General features: G+C 49.4%; 1 protein-coding gene and 1 pseudogene across 4 annotated transcripts in view; both read left to right on the top strand.

Moving 5' to 3' along the window:
- Nucleotides 1–19,333, top strand: part of SPAG9 (sperm associated antigen 9) — a 66,147-nt gene that overhangs the window by 33,020 nt on the left and 13,794 nt on the right. For all 4 annotated transcript variants that reach the window (XM_069749109.1, XM_069749108.1, XM_069749110.1 and 1 more), the window contains 18 exons: nt 1,472–1,619; nt 1,707–1,890; nt 2,377–2,473; nt 2,577–2,698; nt 2,829–2,886; nt 2,961–3,113; nt 3,226–3,277; nt 3,360–3,490; nt 3,668–3,724; nt 3,807–3,980; nt 4,225–4,366; nt 4,446–4,538; nt 4,625–4,792; nt 4,892–5,063; nt 5,174–5,389; nt 5,478–5,670; nt 5,752–5,877; nt 17,368–17,448. In XM_069749109.1, the coding sequence (XP_069605210.1) occupies nt 1,472–1,619; nt 1,707–1,890; nt 2,377–2,473; nt 2,577–2,698; nt 2,829–2,886; nt 2,961–3,113; nt 3,226–3,277; nt 3,360–3,490; nt 3,668–3,724; nt 3,807–3,980; nt 4,225–4,366; nt 4,446–4,538; nt 4,625–4,792; nt 4,892–5,063; nt 5,174–5,389; nt 5,478–5,670; nt 5,752–5,877; nt 17,368–17,448 (2,367 nt within the window). The remainder of the gene's footprint in view (nt 1–1,471; nt 1,620–1,706; nt 1,891–2,376; nt 2,474–2,576; nt 2,699–2,828; nt 2,887–2,960; nt 3,114–3,225; nt 3,278–3,359; nt 3,491–3,667; nt 3,725–3,806; nt 3,981–4,224; nt 4,367–4,445; nt 4,539–4,624; nt 4,793–4,891; nt 5,064–5,173; nt 5,390–5,477; nt 5,671–5,751; nt 5,878–17,367; nt 17,449–19,333) is intronic.
- Nucleotides 17,828–19,275, top strand: LOC138663052 (pyruvate dehydrogenase E1 component subunit alpha, mitochondrial-like; annotated as a pseudogene).

Raw genomic sequence — 19,333 nt, 5'->3', positions numbered from 1 at the left:
GCTCTGGAGGAGGGAGATCTCTGCTGTGTCGGTGTGCTCTGGGGGGGGAGAGATCTCTGCTGTGCCGCTGTGTTCTTGGGGGGGGGGGAGGGGGATATGTCTGCTGTGCCGGTGTGTTCTGGGGGTGGAAGGGGGCGGGGGGGGGGGGGGGGTTAGAGATGTCTGCTGTGCCGATGTGCTCTGGGGGTATAGGGGGGGAGATAAATGCTGTGCCCCCCACGCTCTGTCAACCTCCTCCCGTGCTCTGCCCCCCCCATCCCGCTCTCTGTCTCTCAACCCCTCCCGTGCTCTGTCCTTCCCACCCCCTCCCGCTCTCTCTCCTTCCCACCCCCTCCCGCGCTCTGGGGGGGATATGTCTGCTGTGCCCCTGTGCTCTTGGGGAGGGGGGGGGGGATATGTTTGCTGTGCCGGTGTGCTCTGGGGGGGGGGGGGGGTGGTGTCTGCTGTGCCGGTGTGTTCTGGGGGGGTGGTGGCGGAGGGGGGGGGGGGGTATAGAGATGTCTGCTGTGCCGGTCAGCTATGGGGGGGGGAGAAATGTCTGCTGTGCCCCCCACGCTCTGTCAACCTCCTCCCGTGCTCTGTCCCCCCCATTCCGCTCTCTGTCTCTCACCCCCTCCCGCTCTCTATCCTCCCACCCCCTCATGCGCTCTGTCCGTCCCACCCCCTCCCGCACTCTGTCCTCCCCACCCCCTCCCGCGCTCTGTCCTCCCCACCCCCTCCCGCGCTCTGTCCTCCCCACCCCCTCCCGCGCTCTGTCCTCCCCACCCCCTCCCGCGCCCTGTCCTTCCCACCCCCTCCCGCGCCCTGTCCTTCCCACCCCCTCCCGCGCCCTGTCCTTCCCACCCCCTCCCGTGCTCTGTCCTTCCCGCGCCCTGTCCTTCCCACCCCCTCCCGCGCCCTGTCCTTCCCACCCCCTCCCGCGCTCTGTCCCCTGCCAAACCCCTGCTGTCTGTCCTTTCCCCCTCGCTCTGTCCCCCACCCCACTGTCTCCTGTAAGATGACGATTTACATCAGTGACTGTAGACACATTGTCAGCTTCCTCCTCCTGCTGCAGCGGCTGCTCTGGAGGCTGCTAGTCTGTCTGTGGCCGATTGTCTCCTCAGATGACACCTCCATACACAGTCCTGCTCTCAGGATCAGTTTTTGGGGATAAGACGAGGGCCCTTTCATCTCTTCTTGTGGTCAGTGAATGGGAACAGTTCTGATTGTATGAGGTCTACCCTGACGCTGTCCTGTTCCTACAGCTGAGGTTTTGTTACCGTTGTATCCAGACTAGACGAGCAGAACACGTCGGCACAAATCACTCTCTGGTCCTCGTAGTTTAACACAATATGTCAGTCTGAGGTGATTATCTGGAGGAGACTGGATGCAATTGTAACAAACCATCAGCTGTGACGTCTCCACTGACACGCTGTGAGCCTGTCTATAGCCCAACGTGGCACTAATGGCCACTGTCTCTTGTCCCTATAAGGAAGGAGCGTCCCATCTCTTTGGGGATCTTCCCGCTGTCTCCTGGAGACTCCTTAGTCCTACCAGAAACCCGCGGAGCAGAGACGCCCGGAAATGGCCCCTGGAAGCTTCCAGATCCGACTCACGCCCGCTGCAACGCCAGTCTGAAGGTGGTCACCTATAATGGCCGGGGGCGTAATACTGGAGGGTCGGCGACCCTGTATAACAGGGATGTCGGCTTTCATCTTTTCCTGCAGGACGAACTCTTCAATTTCAGCCAGACGGGGGCAAAGCCCACCGGCCCGGACCCCGCCAACATGGTGCAAAAGGAACAAAAGGACGAGGTCATCTTGAAGGCGAACCTGAAGAACAACAACGTCCAGAACACCCAGAAGAACGAAGACGTCCAGGTGAACCAGGAGACCAGCACCGCCGCCACGGGTAGGTCCCACCTCAATATACCGCTGCTCCTGTTCATTGTCGGCGTCTAACATTGTCTTCTCACAGCTGAGGGTCTGCTACAGTGTGGGCAGTGCAGACAGTCACATTTAATGTAAGGCTTCTCCCCAGCAGAGTGAGTATCCGAGAGGATGCGCTCATTGACCGGCTCAAGGTCGCGGGCCACACACGGAGGTCGTTCTCGTCTGCGGCTTCCTTAATGCCTGATCTTTTAATGGATCGATTACATCTGCAGGAGGCGCCGCTGCGTCTGGCACAGGACGGAGAGGGCACACGTTCCAATTACTGACGGGGCTCACACCTGAGATGTTGGGAGTTGTAGTGGACTCTTGCCAAGGCTCCGCGCAGATAATTCTGCCTCCTTCTGGCGGAGCCGCGTCTTTCCATGCATATTGGTCTCTTTAAATGTTGCCTTTGCAAATACGGACAGCCCCTCTAAAACCTTGTCACCGTGTCCGTGTTTTACAGATACCAATGACAACGAGGAGAAATCTGAGGTGCAGTCGATCATCGAATCCACCCCGGAGCTGGACATGGACAAGGAGCGAGCCTATCAGATGACGAGGTGAGACGCTGGCGCTGTGTAACGGTATGGCGCAGGACACCAGGGGGCGACATCATCGGGGCTGCCGCCATAGTGCCCTAACCTGTCCGCCGTCTCTTCCCAGCACTCCATCCAGAGGCATCGAGAACAAAGCGTTCGACCGCAACACGGAGTCGCTATTCGAGGAGTTGTCCTCCGCGGGGACCGACCTGATCGGAGACGTGGATGAAGGGGCCGACCTGCTGGGTAATAACTGTGTTACAGGACATTTATGACTCCGATTGAGAACAACCAGAAGTGTTGTCTTAGGGACTCTGGCAGCGAGTGGGCTGTGATGTGCCTTAACCCGTTGATAATCCGGCCATTTTTGTTGCAGGGATGGGACGGGAGGTGGAGAACCTGATCCTGGAGAACACGCAGCTTCTGGAGACCAAGTACGTGGGCCGGGACCTACACTCACCCCATGTATATATCCTCTCCCCCCATATAACCTCCTGTCCTGTGATAGGAACGCCCTGAATGTGGTGAAGAACGACCTGATCGGCAAGCTGGACGAGCTGATGTGCGAGAAGGACGTGCTGCAGGGCGAGCTGGACGCCGTGAAACAAGCCAAACAGAAGCTCGAGGAGAAGAACAAGGAGCTGGAGGAGGAGTTGAAGAAGTAAGTGCCCCCTTATTAATAAGTCACGTTATAGTCTGGGCGGGTGAGGCTCAAAAATAAATAATGCAGGTTACAGAAATCGGCTGATTTTTATTATTTTTTTTTCTTCCAGGGCTCGAGCAGAAACTGAGGAAGCGAAACAGAAATCAAAAGACGAAGACGATGTAAGTGTCTGATTCTGGGGGGCGCCATCCAGCTTTGTAGTGTTCTCGCCTCCGCTGATCGATGCCCCTTCTCCCGGCGCAGAGCGACGTACCCACAGCTCAGAGAAAGCGATTCACGCGGGTGGAGATGGCGCGAGTACTGATGGAGCGGAACCAGTACAAGGAGCGACTGATGGAGCTGCAGGAGGCCGTGAGGTGGACGGAGATGATCAGGTACAGAGACATGTGGTCCTCAACCCCAGGGGAGATCAGGGCCACCATGTTTGTGATCGTGGGGGTGCATTGCGATACCACACACAGCTTGTATACAGGGGCGGCGCTGTTTTTGGAGAAGGCAGCCAAGTCATCATGGCATTGATGATCTTGGGGATTTTTTTTTTTGTCTTTTAGGGCATCGAGAGAAAATCCTGCCATGCAGGAGAAGAAGCGCTCCAGCATCTGGCAGTTGTGAGTAGCTGGTCCGTGCCCGTCGGCAGTCCCAGCCCGCGTGCGGCATTATCCCACTAACGCCCTTCATTCCCATTCTCAGCTTCAGCCGCCTCTTCAGTTCCTCCGGCACAACCACCAAGAAACCGGAGCTTCCCGTTAACGTCAAGTACAACGCGCCGACCTCGCACATCACGCCTTCCATCAAGAAGAAGAGCAGCGCCCTGGCCAAACTGCCCAGCGACAAGTCCAAAGCCTTCGACTTCCTCAGCGACGAGTGAGCAGCGAATACGGCTCGTAGACGTTGCATTGCTTATTGGGAAATCTCCCAGCATTCCCTGCTTGCTCTGGTGATTTGCATGCTGGGAAACGTAGTCTTTACACCCGGCTGTGTATAGTCATCTGGTGTAGAAGAAACTAACTTCCCCCCTGCATTATAGGACCTCCACTAAGTATCTGTCCACCAACTTGCTGACGGTTTCCAGTGACCACGTTGTAGCATTTTAGCTCTTCTCTTTCAGCCTCTCGGGTGGCAGCGAGGCGTCTTCAGCCTCCAGGCGGGAGCAGAAGCGGGAGCAGTACCGGCAGATGAAGGCGCACGTCCAGAAGGAGGATGGCCGCGTGCAGGCGTTCGGCTGGAGTCTTCCTCAGAAGTACAAGCAGGTAATGGCTGACCCCGCTCACCACTTCTGGGCTGTGAAGACATGGATGCCATCAATACACGGGTGTCATCTTACTGTAGGCGACCAACGGTGGCCAGAGCGACGGCAAAATGAAGAATTTACCCGTCCCGGTGTATCTCCGGCCCCTGGATGAGAAGGACACGTCCATGAAGGTGATGTCATATGCTCTAGTCCTATCCGGAGCTGCACTCACCCTTTTATTTTTTTGTGACTGATCACCATGTCTTTTCGGTCACAGCTGTGGTGCGCCGTCGGCGTTAACCTTTCTGGTGGAAAGACCAGGGACGGCGGCTCCATTATCGGAGCAAGCGTCTTTTACAGTGACCTTCCCGGGTCAGAGACGGAGAGCCAAAAACCCAGGAGCGAATCCCAGAGCAGCCTGGAGAAACTGGAGCAAGAGCTGAAGGTAGAGCTCGTACTGTCCCCCCGCAGTCCAGTCCCCGGACACCGGCAGCGCATTTCTGTTATACTGAGTCTTAAAGGAGCCATCCCTGTCATCGTGCAGGTGCAGCAGAAGGAGCTGCGGCATCAGGACGAGCTGTCCAGTCTGGTGTGGATCTGCACCAGTACCCATTCCTCCACCAAGGTCATCATCGTGGACGCCAACGAGCCGGGAAACATGCTGGACAGCTTTATCGTCTGCAACTCCCACGTGCTATGCATCGCCAGCGTGCCAGGTGAGATGCCACCTAGTAATGCGCAGATCCCGCCTGACCTCGGGGCTTGTTACAGGATGTCATTGTAACAAACCTTCAGCTGTGCAGGAAGTGATAACTTTCCTCATTAGGAGTGATGGAGACTGACTACCCATCAGGAGATTCCTCCAAGCTGGACGCCGACTCTGCTCAGACAGACAAGTCCTCCTTATCGGAGAGCCTGGCGAGCAGCAGCTCCTCCGGTGACATCACTGGCGTCCGCGTGACCATCGCCTCCGCTGAAGACGCCGAGCCCATGGTATGCCAGACGCCAAGTGTTATCTCCCCGGAGGTGGAGAGTAAGCCAGGTAGGTGGGTAAGCCGGAGGGGCACCAGGTAATGCAGAGCCGCCCTGGTCAGGGTACACGTGGTCCTCACTGTCGTCATGTCTGACAGACCCCGACTCCAGCAGTCCTGAGCTGGATGATAACGTGCCCACGGCAGAAGAGGCCACCGAGGCTACCGAGGCCGGCGACAGCCCCACAGACGACGTGGCCGACATCACGCAGGCGGGAATCTACACAGAGCACGTGTTCACGGACCCCCTGGGTGTACAGAACACGACGGACGACACCAGCTGCCCGGACAGGTAAGGGTTACACAGCATGAAGGTATCCATGATCTAACGGCAATGCGGGGAGGATAACTCTCAGTATCCGTTCCCTCCCAGTAACGAGTCCGACCTCTATAAAGACGGCATAGCTACGTTACCCACTGAACAGGATCTGATGAGAGAGGAGGCCCAGAAGATGAACAGCCTGTTACCCACCATGTGGCTGGGGTCGCAGAATGGGCAGTAAGTACCTTCACCTGTAGGGGGCGCCGCAGGACCACGCGATTCTTACATTCTCCAGTCTGTCACATTAACCCCTTCACCTGTTTTCAACTTCCTGACCAGGCCATTTTTTTCAATTCTGACCACTGTCACTTTTTGAGGTCACAACTCTGGAACGCTTCAACGGATCCTGATGACTGTTTTCTCGGGACATATTGTACTTTGTTAGTGTTAAAATTTCTTTGATATAACTTGCGTTTAATTGTGAAAAAAAAACGTAAATTTGGAGAAAATTTTAAAAATTTTGCAATTTTCAAACTTTTAGTTTTTATGCCCTTAAATTAGTCATATCACACAAAATAGTTAATAAATAACATTTCCCACATGTCTGCTTTACATTAGCACAATTTTGGAAACCCAATTTTTTTGGAAACCACATTCCAGAAGTTTATTAACCCTTCAGGTGCTTCACAGGAATTTTTGGAATGCTTAAAAAAAATAAACATTTAACTTTTTCACAAAAATTTTACATCAGACCCAAATTTTTTATTTTCCCAAGGGTAATATGAGAAATTGGACCACAAACGTTGTTGTACAATTTGTCCTGAGTACGCCAATACCCCATATGTGGGGGTAAACCACTGTTTGAGCGCATGGCAGAGCCCGGAAGGGGAAGGAGCGCCATTTGACTTTTCAATGCAAAATTGGCTAGAATTGAGACCGGACACCATGTCGTGTTTGGAGAGCCCCTGATGTGCCTAAACAGTGGAAACCCCCCAATTCCATGTTTGATAAAATTGATAAAGCAGTTTTATTCTTCGGGTCAGTACGATTACAGCGACACCTCATTCATATCATTTTTTTATGTTTTGGCGCTTCTACACAAAAACTTTTATATAAAAAATAATTGTTTTTGCATCGCTTTATTCTGAGAGCTAGAACTTTTTTATTTTTCTGCTGATGCTGTATTGCAGCTTTTTTTTGTGGGACAACATGACGTTTTCAGCGGTACCATGGTTATTTATATCCGTCTTTTTGATCACGTTCTATTGCACTTTTTGTTCGGCAGTATGATGATAAAGCGTTGTTTTTTGCCTTGGTTTTTTTTTTTTTACGGTGTTCACTGAAGGGGTTAACTAGTGGGACAGTTTTATAGATCCGGGGACAGCGATAATAATGTAAAGCGCTGCGGAATATGTTAGCGCTATATAAAAAGATTATTATTATTATTATTATAGGTCGGGTCATTACGGACACGGCAATACCAAATGTGTACTTTTATTGTTTTATTTTTATTTTCATAAATGGATTTATTGGGAAAAATTTTTTTTTTCCTTTATTTGGGGATTTATTTATTTTTTATACATTCAAATTATTTTTTTTTAACCCCTTCCCGACCTTTGACGCCACGTAGGCGTCATGAAAGTCGGTACCAATCCGACCCATGACGCCTATGTGGCATCATGGAAAGATCGCGTCCCTGCAGATCGGGTGAAAGGGTTAACTCCCATTTCACCCGACCTGCAGGGACAGGGGGAGTGGTAGTTTAGCCCTGAAGGGGGTGGCTTCACCCCCCCCCCCCCCAGTGGCTACGATCGCTCTGATTGGCTGTTGAAAGTGAAACTGCCAATCAGAGCGATATCATCGGCCATGGCTGGAAACACTAATGTGCCCCCACCCCACCCCACCCCACCGATCGCCCCCCCCCCCCCAGTCCTCCGATCAGTGCTATGCACCGCTCCGTCCTGTGCTCCGCTCCCCCCGTGCTCTTGTCCGCTCCCCCCGTGCTCCAATCACCCCCCCCCCCCCGTGCTCCGATCCACCCCCCCTGCACTCCGATCCACCCCCCCGGGGTCCGATCCACCCCCCGCACTCCGATCCACCACCCCATGCTCCGATCCCCCCCCCCTCCCCCACCCCATCATACTTACCGATCCTGCCGGGGTCCGTCCGTCTTCTCCCTGGGCGCCGCCATCTTCCAGATTCGTTCCAAAGTCCATTTTGATCACTGAGATATAATCTATCACAGTGATCAAAATAAAAAAAATAATAAATGACCCCCCCCTTTGTCACCCCCATAGGTAGAGACAATAAAAAAATAAAGAAATTTTTTTTTTTTCCACTAAGGTTAGAATAGGGTTAGGGTTTCGGTATGTGCACACGTATTCTGTTCCTCTGCGGATTTTTCCGCTGCGGATTTGATAAATCCGCAGTGCTAAACCGCTACGGATTTATGGCGGATTTACTGCGGTTTTTCTGCGCATTTCACTGCGGTTTTACAACTGCGATTTTCTATTGGAGCAGTTGTAAAACCGCTGCGGAATCCGCAGAAAGAAGTGACATGCTGCAGAATGTAAACCGCTGCGTTTCCGTGCAGTTTTTCCGTAGCATGTGTACAGCGATTTTTGTTTCCCATAGGTTTACATTGAAATGTAAACTCATGGGAAACTGCTGCGGATCCGCAGCACTTTCCGCAGCGTGTGCACATACCTTTAGAATTAGGCTATGTGCACACGGTGCGGATTTGGCTGCGGATCCGCAGCGGATTGGCCGCTGCGGATTCGCAGCAGTGTTCCATCAGGTTTACAGTACCATGTAAACCTATGGAAAACCAAATCTGCTGTGCCCATGGTGCGGAAAATACCGCGCGGAAACGCTGCGTTGTATTTTCCGCAGCATGTCAATTCTTTGTGCGGATTCCGCAGCGTTTTACACCTGTTCCTCAATACGAATCCACAGGTGAAATCCGCACAAAAAACACTGGAAATCCGTTGTAAATCCGCAGGTAAAACGCAGTGCCTTTTACCCGCGGATTTTTCAAAAATGGTGCTGAAAAATCTCACAAGAATCCGCAACGTGGGCACATAGCCTTAGAGGGTTAGGGTTGGAATTAGGGTTGTGGTTAGGGTTATGGCTACAGTTGGGATTAGGGTTAGTGTTGGAGGTAGAATTGAGGGGTTTCCACTGTTTAGGCACATCAGGGGTCTCCAAACGCAACATGGCGCCACCATTGATTCCAGCCAATTTTGTATTCAAAAAGTCAAATGGTGCTCTCTCACTTCTGAGCCCCGACGTGTGCCCAAACAGTGGTTTACCCCCACATATGGGGTACCAGCATACTCAGGACAAACTGCGCAACAATTATTGGGGTCCAATTTCTCCTGTTACCCTTGTGAAAATAAAAAATTGCTTGCTAAAACATCATTTTTGAGGAAAGAAAAATGATTTTTTATTTTCACGGCTCTGCATTATAAACTTATGTGAAGCACTTGAGGGTTCAAAGTGCTCACCACACATCAAGATAAGTTCCTTTCGGGGTCTAGTTTCCAAAATGGGGTCACTTGTGGGGGGTTTCTACTGTTTAGCCACATCAGGGGCTCTGCAAACGCAACGTGACGCCCGCAGAGCATTCCATCAAAGTCTGTATTTCAAAACGTCACTACTTCACTTCCGAGCCCCGACATGTGCCCAAACAGTGGTTTACCCCCACATATGGGGTATCAGCGTACTCAGGAGAAACTGGACAACAACATTTGGGGTCAAATTTCTCCTGTTACCCTTGGGAAAATAAAAAATTGCAGGCTAAAAGATCATTTTTGAGAAAATAATTTTTTTTTTTTATTTTAATGGCTCTGCGTTATAAACTTCTGTGAAGCACTTGGGGGTTCAAAGTCCTCACCACACATCTAGATTAGTTCCTATGGGGGTCTAGTTTCCAAAATGGGGTCATTTGTGGGGGAGCTCCAATGTTTAGGCACACAGGGGTCTCCAAACGTGACATGGTGTCCGCTAATGATTGGAGCTAATTTTCCATTTAAAAAGCCAAATGGCGTGCCTTCCCTTCCGAGCCCTGCCGTGCGCCCAAACAGTGGTTTACCCCTACATATGGGGTATCAGCGTACTCAGGACAAACTGGACAACAACATTTGGGGTCCAATTTCTCCTATTACCCTTGGCAAAATAGGAAATTCCAGGCTAAAAAATCATTTTTGAGGAAAGAAAAATTATTTTTTATTTTCATGGCTCTGCGTTATAAACTTCTGTGAAGCACCTGGGGGTTTAAAGTGCTCAATATGCATCTAGATAAGTTCCTTGGGGGGTTTTGTTTCCAAAATGGGTCACTTGTGGGGGAGCTCCAATGTTTAGGCACACGGGCTCTCCAAACGCGACATGGTGTCCGCTAACAATTGGAGCTAATTTTCCATTCAAAAAGTCAAATGGCGCGCCTTCCCTTCCGAGCCCTGCCGTGTGCCCAAACAGTGGTTTACCCCCACATATGAGGTATCGGCGTACTCGGGAGAAATTGCCCAACAAATTTTATGATCCATTTTATCCTATTGCCCATGTGAAAATGAAAAAATTGAGGCGAAAAGAATTTTTTTGTGAAAAAAAAAAGTACTTTTTCATTTTTACAGATCAATTTGTGAAGCACCTGAGGGTTTAAAGTGCTCACTATGCATCTAGATAAGTTCCTTGGGGCCTCTAGTTTCCAAAATGGGGTCACTTGTGGGAGAGCTCCAATTTTTAGGCACACGGGGGCTCTCCAAACGCGACATGGTGTCCGCTAAAGAGTGGAGCCAATTTTTCATTCAAAAAGTCAAATGGCGCGCCTTCCCTTCCAAGCCCTGCCGTGCGCCCAAGCAGTGGTTTACCCCCACATATGAGGTATCGGCGTACTCAGGACAAATTGGACAACAACTTTCGTGGTTCAGTTTCTCCTTTTACCATTGGGAAAATAAAAAAATTGTTGCTAAAAGATAATTTTTGTGACTAAAAAGTTAAATGTTCATTTTTCTCGGTCTCCCATGACAGCACTACGGAGAGGGGATCCGCCCTTCAGGGACAGGAAACCTACAGATAAAAGGGCGGTACCTCTCCCTCGCATCAGTTGGTTTCCTGTCCCTGAACAGGGAACCTCTTTCCGGTGGTACCTGTATGAAGACCGATGGACCGGGACCGGGCGGTCGAGTACCGGCAGCGAGGAGGCTCCTGCCGCGGCTTGTCCGGCTCCCGAAGCCGCCACCGCTGGAACCGAGGGGTTCTTCAGGGTGAGCGGAGGGAGAACGCCGCCGACTCTGAGAGAGGAAGGGGCGCTGGATCACCCGGAGCTTCTGTGCCGACAAGCGCACGCTCCGGGTGTACTAAGATGGCCGCCGCTCCGGAAATGCGGCAGGACTTCCGGGTCATCGCCGCGCGCATGCGCGGTAGCTTCTCTTCTCCCTGGACGTGACGCAGGACCGGAAGTGCGGGGGAACGCCGGAGGTGGCGCCAAATACAAATAGGGAGATGGTGCACACACAGTTGTCGCACCATCTCCCTGTAAATCATGGAGGACAGCGATCCACAGGAGCTGCAGCCTAGGCAGCAGCACCACAAGAAGACAGACCCTAAGAGCGCTAGGAGTGGGTCTAGCAGCCGTTCTACACAGCGCAGCAGGTCTGCTGCGAAGACTAGTTCACCTCCTCGGGAACCTTCCATTCCAGACCCAGGGCCCCCTCCAGAACCGGTACCTGCCTGCACGTCCGAATGGTGAGTGATCTTCGTGAATGTATATATTATAATAGGGCTCCCTCTTCTCCCTTAATAGGGAAAGAAGAAGCTGGAGAAAAGGAAAAACAAATCCTGCCCCATCTGTGACAAAGCTTTACCAGTAGCCTGGGACAAAAAGCTATGTAAATCCTGTATCCAGCGTGTGCTATGTGAGGAGACTCCCGACTTTGCATCAGAGCTAAAAAATATTATTAGATCTGAGGTTCAGAATGCTGTATCTTCCTCCAAAAAAGGAAAAGATAAAGTAAAGGAAACAGTACAATCCCACTCTGTCCGATCCTCATCTGATGACGCAGATTCGGACGACTCTGACTCCTCCCTATCCTCCTCCGAGGAAGATTCAGGCCGACATTGTTTTCCTCTCGAGGAAGTGGATGCCTTAGTAAGAGCTGTTAGGGCTACTGTGGGGGTGGAGGAGCCTAAACCTGACAAAACAGCCCAAGATGTTATGTTTGGTGGCTTGGGACAAAAAAAAACGGAAAACCTTTCCTTTAAATCCCAATGTCCAATCCCTAATTAAAAAAGAATGGGAAAAACCTGATAGGAGAAACTCTTCAGTACCCTCGCTTAAAAGAAAGTATCCCTTCGAAGATGATGCATCCACTTCCTGGGATAAGGCACCAAAGTTGGATGTAGCGGTGGCAAAAGCCTCGAAAAAATTTGCGCTCCCGTTCGAGGACATGGGTAACCTCAGAGACCCTTTAGATAAAAAAGCAGACACATTTCTTAAAGGGGCATGGGAGTCGGCTGGGGGTAGCTTGAGGCCTACTGTTGCGGCTACCTGCACCTCCAGATCTCTGATGGTATGGATCGATCAATTAGAGAGTCAAATTAGAGACGGGCTACCCAGGAATAAATTACTGGATTCTATCCCTGCAATCAGAGCAGCAGCAGCATTCCTGGCGGACTCCTCGGCAGACTCCGTACGGTTAACATCTAAGGCCGCTGCTCTCTCCAATGCAGCCAAAAGAACCTTATGGCTCAAAAGCTGGCCTGGGGATCTCCAGACAAAGCTTAAGCTATGTTCTATTCCGTGTGAAGGAAATTTTCTGTTTGGAGAGACCCTGGATGACATTCTCCAAAAAGCAGGAGACAAAAAGAAAGGGTTTCCAAATTTGGGCCCAGCCCCATTCAGGCAGTCCTTTCGGAATCGGAGATTTTTCCGCCGCAGACCCCCCAGGGAGCAGAATAAATGGGAAGAAGGCAGGAGAAGGGATAGAGGTTACCTCTTTGGCAACACCTCTCGTGACAAAAAACCCGCCAAATGACATTGTGCCTACGGTAGGGGGAAGACTCACATCTTTCCTTCCCGCTTGGGAGAAAATATCCAACAACACCTGGATTCTAAACATCATACAGTACGGTCTAAAAATAGATTTTATTTCTTTTCCTCCCCGAAAGTACATAGAAACGAAAATAAGATCTTCAGTGGCAGAACAAGCAGCTTTAGAGAAAGAAATCATTTCCCTACTGCAAAAATCTGTAATTCAAGAAATCCCTCCTCAGGAAGTAGGAGAAGGGTTTTTCTCCCCTCTTTTTTTTAGTACCAAAACCCGACGGGTCCTTTCGGACCATTATAAATCTAAAAAACCTGAACAAATACGTAAAAAATTACAAATTCAAAATGGAAACAATAAAGTCCACCATAAAAATCCTGTTTCCGAATTGCTACATGGTCGTGATAGACCTAACCGATGCATATTATCATGTGCCCATCCACAATCAGTCTCAAAAATTCCTGAGATTGGCAGTTTCCATAAAAGGACAATTAAGATTTTTTCAGTACAGAGCTCTTCCGTTCGGAATCTCTATAGCCCCTCGAATATTCACGAAGGTAATAGCGGAAATGATGGCCCACATAAGGGAACAAAATATATTAATAGTCCCTTACCTAGACGACTTTCTCATCGTAAGCAACTCGGCCCAAAGTTGCAAAGAACAGAGGGACCGGGTAATGACTATCTTGACGGACTTGGGGTGGCTCATAAACTTAAAAAAATCAAAGTTGGAACCCTGTCAAGTACAGGAGTTCCTAGGTCTGACATTAGACTCCCGAGTCCAAGAATGTCGGCTTCCAAACCCCAAAAAAGACAGCATATTAGCTATGATAACGCGAACTTTTCACCATCCTTCCATGACTCTAAGGAGAGCAATGTCGCTACTAGGCTCTCTGTCCTCATGCCTACCAGCGATACCCTTCGCACAGTTCCACACAAGAGAACTTCAGTGGCACGTACTCGAATGGCAGTCAATACTAAAGGACAACTTGGAAGGTCAAATCACCCTGAATTCCTCAGTTATTCATTCCCTTCGTTGGTGGGGGGAAACCCAAAACTTATCAAAGGGAGTTCCTTGGGTGACACAAATATCCCGGGTGATACAACCGATGCGAGTCCCACAGGGTGGGGGGCTCACATGGGGGACAGAGTTGCTCAGGGAACCTGGTCAGTCCAGGAACTATCAGCATCCTCAAACCAAAAAGAACTTTGGGCAGTACTTCAAGCTCTTCTTTCTTTTCTGACCTATATTCGGGGACATCATGTCCGAATCTTTTCGGACAACAAAGTGACTGTAGCGTATATAAACCACCAGGGAGGAACAAGGTCTCGGGCACTCATGAGTTCTTCAGCCAAAATTTTCAACCTAGCGGAAGAAAATCTACTATCCCTCTCTGCGCTACACATTCAGGGTTCAAACAACGAGAGAGCAGATTACCTGAGTCGGTCTCAGTTAAAACAAGGCGAATGGTCTCTAAACCAATCCATCTACGATCAGATCACAAAAATGTGGGGAGCACCGACAATAGATCTATTCGCCAATCACAAAAACAAAAAAGTGAACAGATTCTGCTCACTGAACCCGGTAGGGAATCCACAGGCTCTAGATGCCTTTATGATTCCGTGGACCCAAAAATTAACGTATGCCTTTCCTCCAACTATTCTGATCCCGGCAGTCATTCGGAAAGTCAGAGAGGACAAAACGAAAATGATCCTCATAGCCCCGTTCTGGCCAAAAAGGACGTGGTTCTCCTGGCTGAGGATGCTTTCGGTCTCGGACCCATGGGTCCTGCCGAATATACCAGACCTTCTACATCAAGGGCCGATCTTCCACCCACAGGATTCGAACTTACATTTGACAGCCTGGTTTTTGAACGGAGACTATTAAAAGAAAGAGGTTTCTCGGATAATTTAGTTACCACGTTGTTAAAAAGTAGAAAACCCATCACTACTAAAATATATGGGAAAACTTGGAAAAAATTTCTGTCCGTCTCCAAAGTAAAAGTCCAAGATGGGCCCTCAATTCCTAAAATACTGGAGTTCCTACAAAAAGGTCTGGAACAGGGGTTGTCGGTTAGTACTCTTAAAGTACAAATAGCAGCTCTAGGAGCACTCTATAACCATAATATTGCGGCCAACCCATGGATAATTAGATTTGTTAAGGCGGTGACAAGATCAAAGCCATTAGTCGCTCAGAAAGTGCCCTCATGGGACTTAAATTTAGTCCTTTCGGCGTTAACGGGTCCTCCATTCGAACCCATAGAGACGATTCCCATAAAAACTCTATCACTTAAGACCATTCTTTTGGTAGCGTTAACATTCCGCACGCAGAATAAGTGACATTCAAGCTTTATCCTCTAATCCGCCCTTCACTAAAATATTAGATGATAGAGTCACTCTTAGACCTGACCCGGCCTATTTGCCAAAAGTGGCATCAAAATTCCATAGGTCACAAGAAGTCTCCCTGCCATCCTTTTGTCCAAACCCAAAAAATGAGAAAGAGCAGAACTTCCATAATCTAGACGTCAGAAGATGCCTAATCCAATATTTAGATTCCACCAGAGAGTATAGGAAGGAAGGCTCTCTGTTTGTCTGTTTCCAGGGTCCCAGAAAAGGATTTCGGGCATCCAAGGGTACTTTGGCGAGGTGGATAAAGGAGGCGATAGTCTTGGCATATTCATCCTCGGGGAATGAGATCCCAGATGGTATAAGAGCGCATTCCACAAGAGCAGTAGCTACCTCATGGGCTGAGAGGTCAGAGGTATCAATAGAGCAAATCTGTAAAGCGGCCACCTGGTCATCACCATCGACCTTTTTTAGACACTATAGATTAAATCTAGCCTCTGTGTCTGACTTAACCTTCGGACGAAGGGTTCTCGAGGCGGTGGTCCCTCCCTAAGCTTAGTCTCTGCAATTCTCTCCGTAGTGCTGTCATGGGAGACCGAGAAAGTCGTAGTTACTCACCGATAACGGTGTTTCTCGGAGCCCATGACAGCACTCGCTTATTCCCTCCCATCACGTGTGCGGTGAGCACCTTTAATTACATATAATTTATATAGTGTATATAGTATGAGTATAGGCACGGGGTTCCTCTTTTAAGAAATGTTGTAATATGATTTTTTCTCTGTTGTAAACTAACCTGGAGGTCCTCCGATGCTCTGTAAACCAACTGATGCGAGGGAGAGGTACCGCCCTTTTATCTGTAGGTTTCCTGTCCCTGAAGGGCGGATCCCCTCTCCGTAGTGCTGTCATGGGCTCCGAGAAACACCGTTATCGGTGAGTAACTACGACTTTTCCTTCCATGTTGCTTCTGCTGCTGTGAAGCACCTGAAGGGTTAATAAACTTCTTGAATGTGGTTTTGAGTACCTTGAGGGGTGCATTTTTTAGAATGGTGTCACTTTTGGGTATTTTCAGCCATATAGACCCCTCAAACTGACTTCAAATGTGAGGTGGTCCCTAAAAAAAATGGTTTTGTAAATTTCGTTGTAAAAATGAGAAATCGCTGGTCAAATTTTAACCCTTATAACTTCCTAGCAAAAAAAAATTTTGTTTCCAAAATTGTGCTGATGTAAAGTATACATGTGGGAAATGTTATTTATTAAAGGGACACTGTCACCTGAATTTGGAGGGAACAATCTTCAGCCATGGAGGCGGGGTTTTCGTGTGTTTGATACACCTTTTCCTTACCCGCTGGCTGCAATATTGGATTGAAGTTCATTCTCTGTCCTCCGTAGTAGATGCCTGCGCAAGGCAATCTTGCCTTGTGCAGGCATGTACAACGGAGGACAGAAAATGAACTTCAATCCAATATTGCAGCCAGCATGCAGCCAGCGGGTAAGGAAAGGGTGTATCAAATACCCGAAAACCCCGCCTCCATGGCTGAAGATTGTTCCCTCCAAATTCAGGTGACAGTGTCCCTTTAACTATTTTGTGTCACATAACTCTCTGGTTTAACAGAATAAAAATTCAAAATGTGAAAATTGCGAAATTTTCAAATTTTTCGCCAAATTTCCGTTTTTATCACAAATAAACGCAGAATTTATTGACCTAAATTTACTACTAACATGGAGCCCAATATGTCACGAAAAAACAATCTCATAACCGCTAGGATCCGTTGAAGCATTCCTGAGTTATTACCTCATAAAGGGACATTGGTCAGAATTGCAAAAAACGGCAAGGTCTTTAAGGTCAAAATAGGCTGGGTCATGAAGGGGTTAACTTTTATAACATTGTCCCAGGTTGGGACAATACTATATAAAGTCAGATCGCTGATCTGACATTTTACATAGCACACTGCTCTCAGCAGGTGCTGGGAAGCCACCTCAGTGAGGGACCCGGAGGGACCCCGTGGCCATTTTGGATCCGGGGTCTCCATGGAGACCACCGGAACAACGCGATCGCATCGATGCCACCGTATTAGTACTGCGGTTTGCGGGAACGCAGTTCCCGCAGAGCAGTACTAGCACGGCGCATGTCAGGAAGGGGTTAATGTTACGATCAGAAGATGCTCAATTCCTCTACAGCACTCCCGCAGGAAAAATGAGGTATTACACGGTTCCCGCTGCTCGGTCCTCCAGGTTCTCATTGTTTAGCTGCTCTGGTGCATTGCAGGACGTAGTGTTTTGGTTTTCTGCAGCTGACGGACGGCCCCATAGACATCTGACCTCTGGCTTTCTCCTGCAGCCTCTACGTCCATTCCTCCGTCACCCAGTGGAAGAAATGTCTCCTGCAGATCAAACTGAAGGACTCCATCCTGAGTATAGTGTGAGTACAGAGGGCGTGTGTATATATATATGTGTGTGTATATATCTCTATATACAGTGGGGAAAATAAGTATTTGATACGCTGTCGATTTTGCAGTTTTCCCACCTACAAAGAATGGAGAGGTCTGTAATTTTTATCGTAGGTACACTTCACCTGATAAAAATCCAGAAAATCACATTGTAGGATTGTTACACAATTACTTTGCATTTTATTGCATGAAATAAGTTACAGAGGTCAGAGGTTTCCTGTAGTTCTTGACCAATTTTGCACCTGGCTGTGTGTTTTGGGTCATTGTCATCCTGGAAGACCCATCCTTCTGAGGGAAGGAGGTTGTTGGCCAAAAACTCACGATACATAACTCCATCAACCTCCCTTCAATATGGTGCAGCCGTCCTGTCCCCCTTTGCAGAGAAGCCGCTGGAAGGTTACAGGCAGCCGATCAGACTTTGAGGTCGTCGGTGTCACCAGAAGGGGTCTCGGACAGTGACCCGGATCCTCCTGTGAGGGTCCGCCCATGCAAAACATGCTGTCTCTACTGTCCCGTGTGCTCCGGGGCTCAGGCCAGAAGCCTGTCTCTGCCGCCCGTGTTATTGTGGCATCACGTAGCTAGGCAGATTTAGCATCTGAAGCAACATTTGACATCAAATGTGACGTACACAAACTGGAGGAGGCCCCACCAACCACCGCTGACTCGCGAGGATGGTCTGCAGTACTACAGGACCATGCAGATCATCCGGCGCATGGAGCTGAAGTCAGATCTGCTCTACAAGCAGAAGATTATTCACGGGTTCTGTCATCTTTATCATGTGCAGGAAGCTTGTTGTGTCGGTCTAGAATCTGCTATAAACCCCACAGATCACCTCATCACAGCCTACCGGGAACATGGGTACACCTATACCCGCCGAGTCTCCGTGAAGGAAATCCTGGCCAAGCTGACAGGAAGAAGAGGCGGCTGTGCCAAAGGTAAAGGAGGATCCATGCACAGGTATGCCAAACACTTTTACGGTGGAAATGGCATCGTAGGGGCTCAGGTGCCCCTCAGAGTCGGCATTGAAGGTGCCGCTAGTCAGCCTACAACATGGCTGCCTTATGGAAACTGCCTTGTATCTTCATTTGTGAAAATAACAGATATGGTATGGGCACCTCTGTGGAGAGGGCGGCAGCAAAGCACCGACTACTACAAACGTGGGGACTACTTCCCAGGCCTCAGGGTTGATGGCATGGATGTTCTTTGCGTCAGAGAAGCCACCAAGTTTGCGGCTAATCACTGCAGATCTGGGAAGGGGCCTATTCTGATGGAGCTTCAGACGTACCATTACCATGGACATAGTATGAGTGACCCTGAAGTTACCGAACAAGAGAAGAAAATCAGGAAGTGAGGAGTAAAAGTGACCCCATCACTCTGCTGAAGGACAGGATGCTCAACAACAACCTGTCCAATGTGGAGGAACTGAAGGAAATCGATGTTGAAGTGCGAAAAGAAATTGAGGAAGCCTCCCAGTTTGCCACCATTGACCCAGAGCACCCTCTGGAGGAACTAGGATATCACATTTATCACAACGAACCTACTTTTGAAGTGCGAGGTGCAAATCCCTGGATCAAGTACAAATGTGTCAGCTACACCTTCCATTTAGACCCACTTGCAATTGTTACCATCCACCTCTCGTGTCTCCCCTTTTCCTCATAGATTGTAAGCTTGCAAGCAGGGCCCTCACTCCTCTTGGTATCTGTTTTGAACTGTTTATTGTTATACTGTAATGTCTGTCTGTACAAGTCCTCTTTATAATGTAAAGCTCTGCGGAATATGTTGGCGCTATTCTCCCATGGCTCCTCTGGATCTTCCAGATTGTTATTGGCAAACTTCAAACGGACCTGGACATGTGCT

Source organism: Ranitomeya imitator, chromosome 2 (genome assembly GCF_032444005.1).
Source record: "Ranitomeya imitator isolate aRanImi1 chromosome 2, aRanImi1.pri, whole genome shotgun sequence".
Lineage (NCBI taxonomy): Eukaryota > Metazoa > Chordata > Amphibia > Anura > Dendrobatidae > Ranitomeya > Ranitomeya imitator.
The sequence above is the reverse complement of the archived record's forward strand: the minus strand, read 5'-3'. Positions and strand labels throughout refer to the sequence as shown.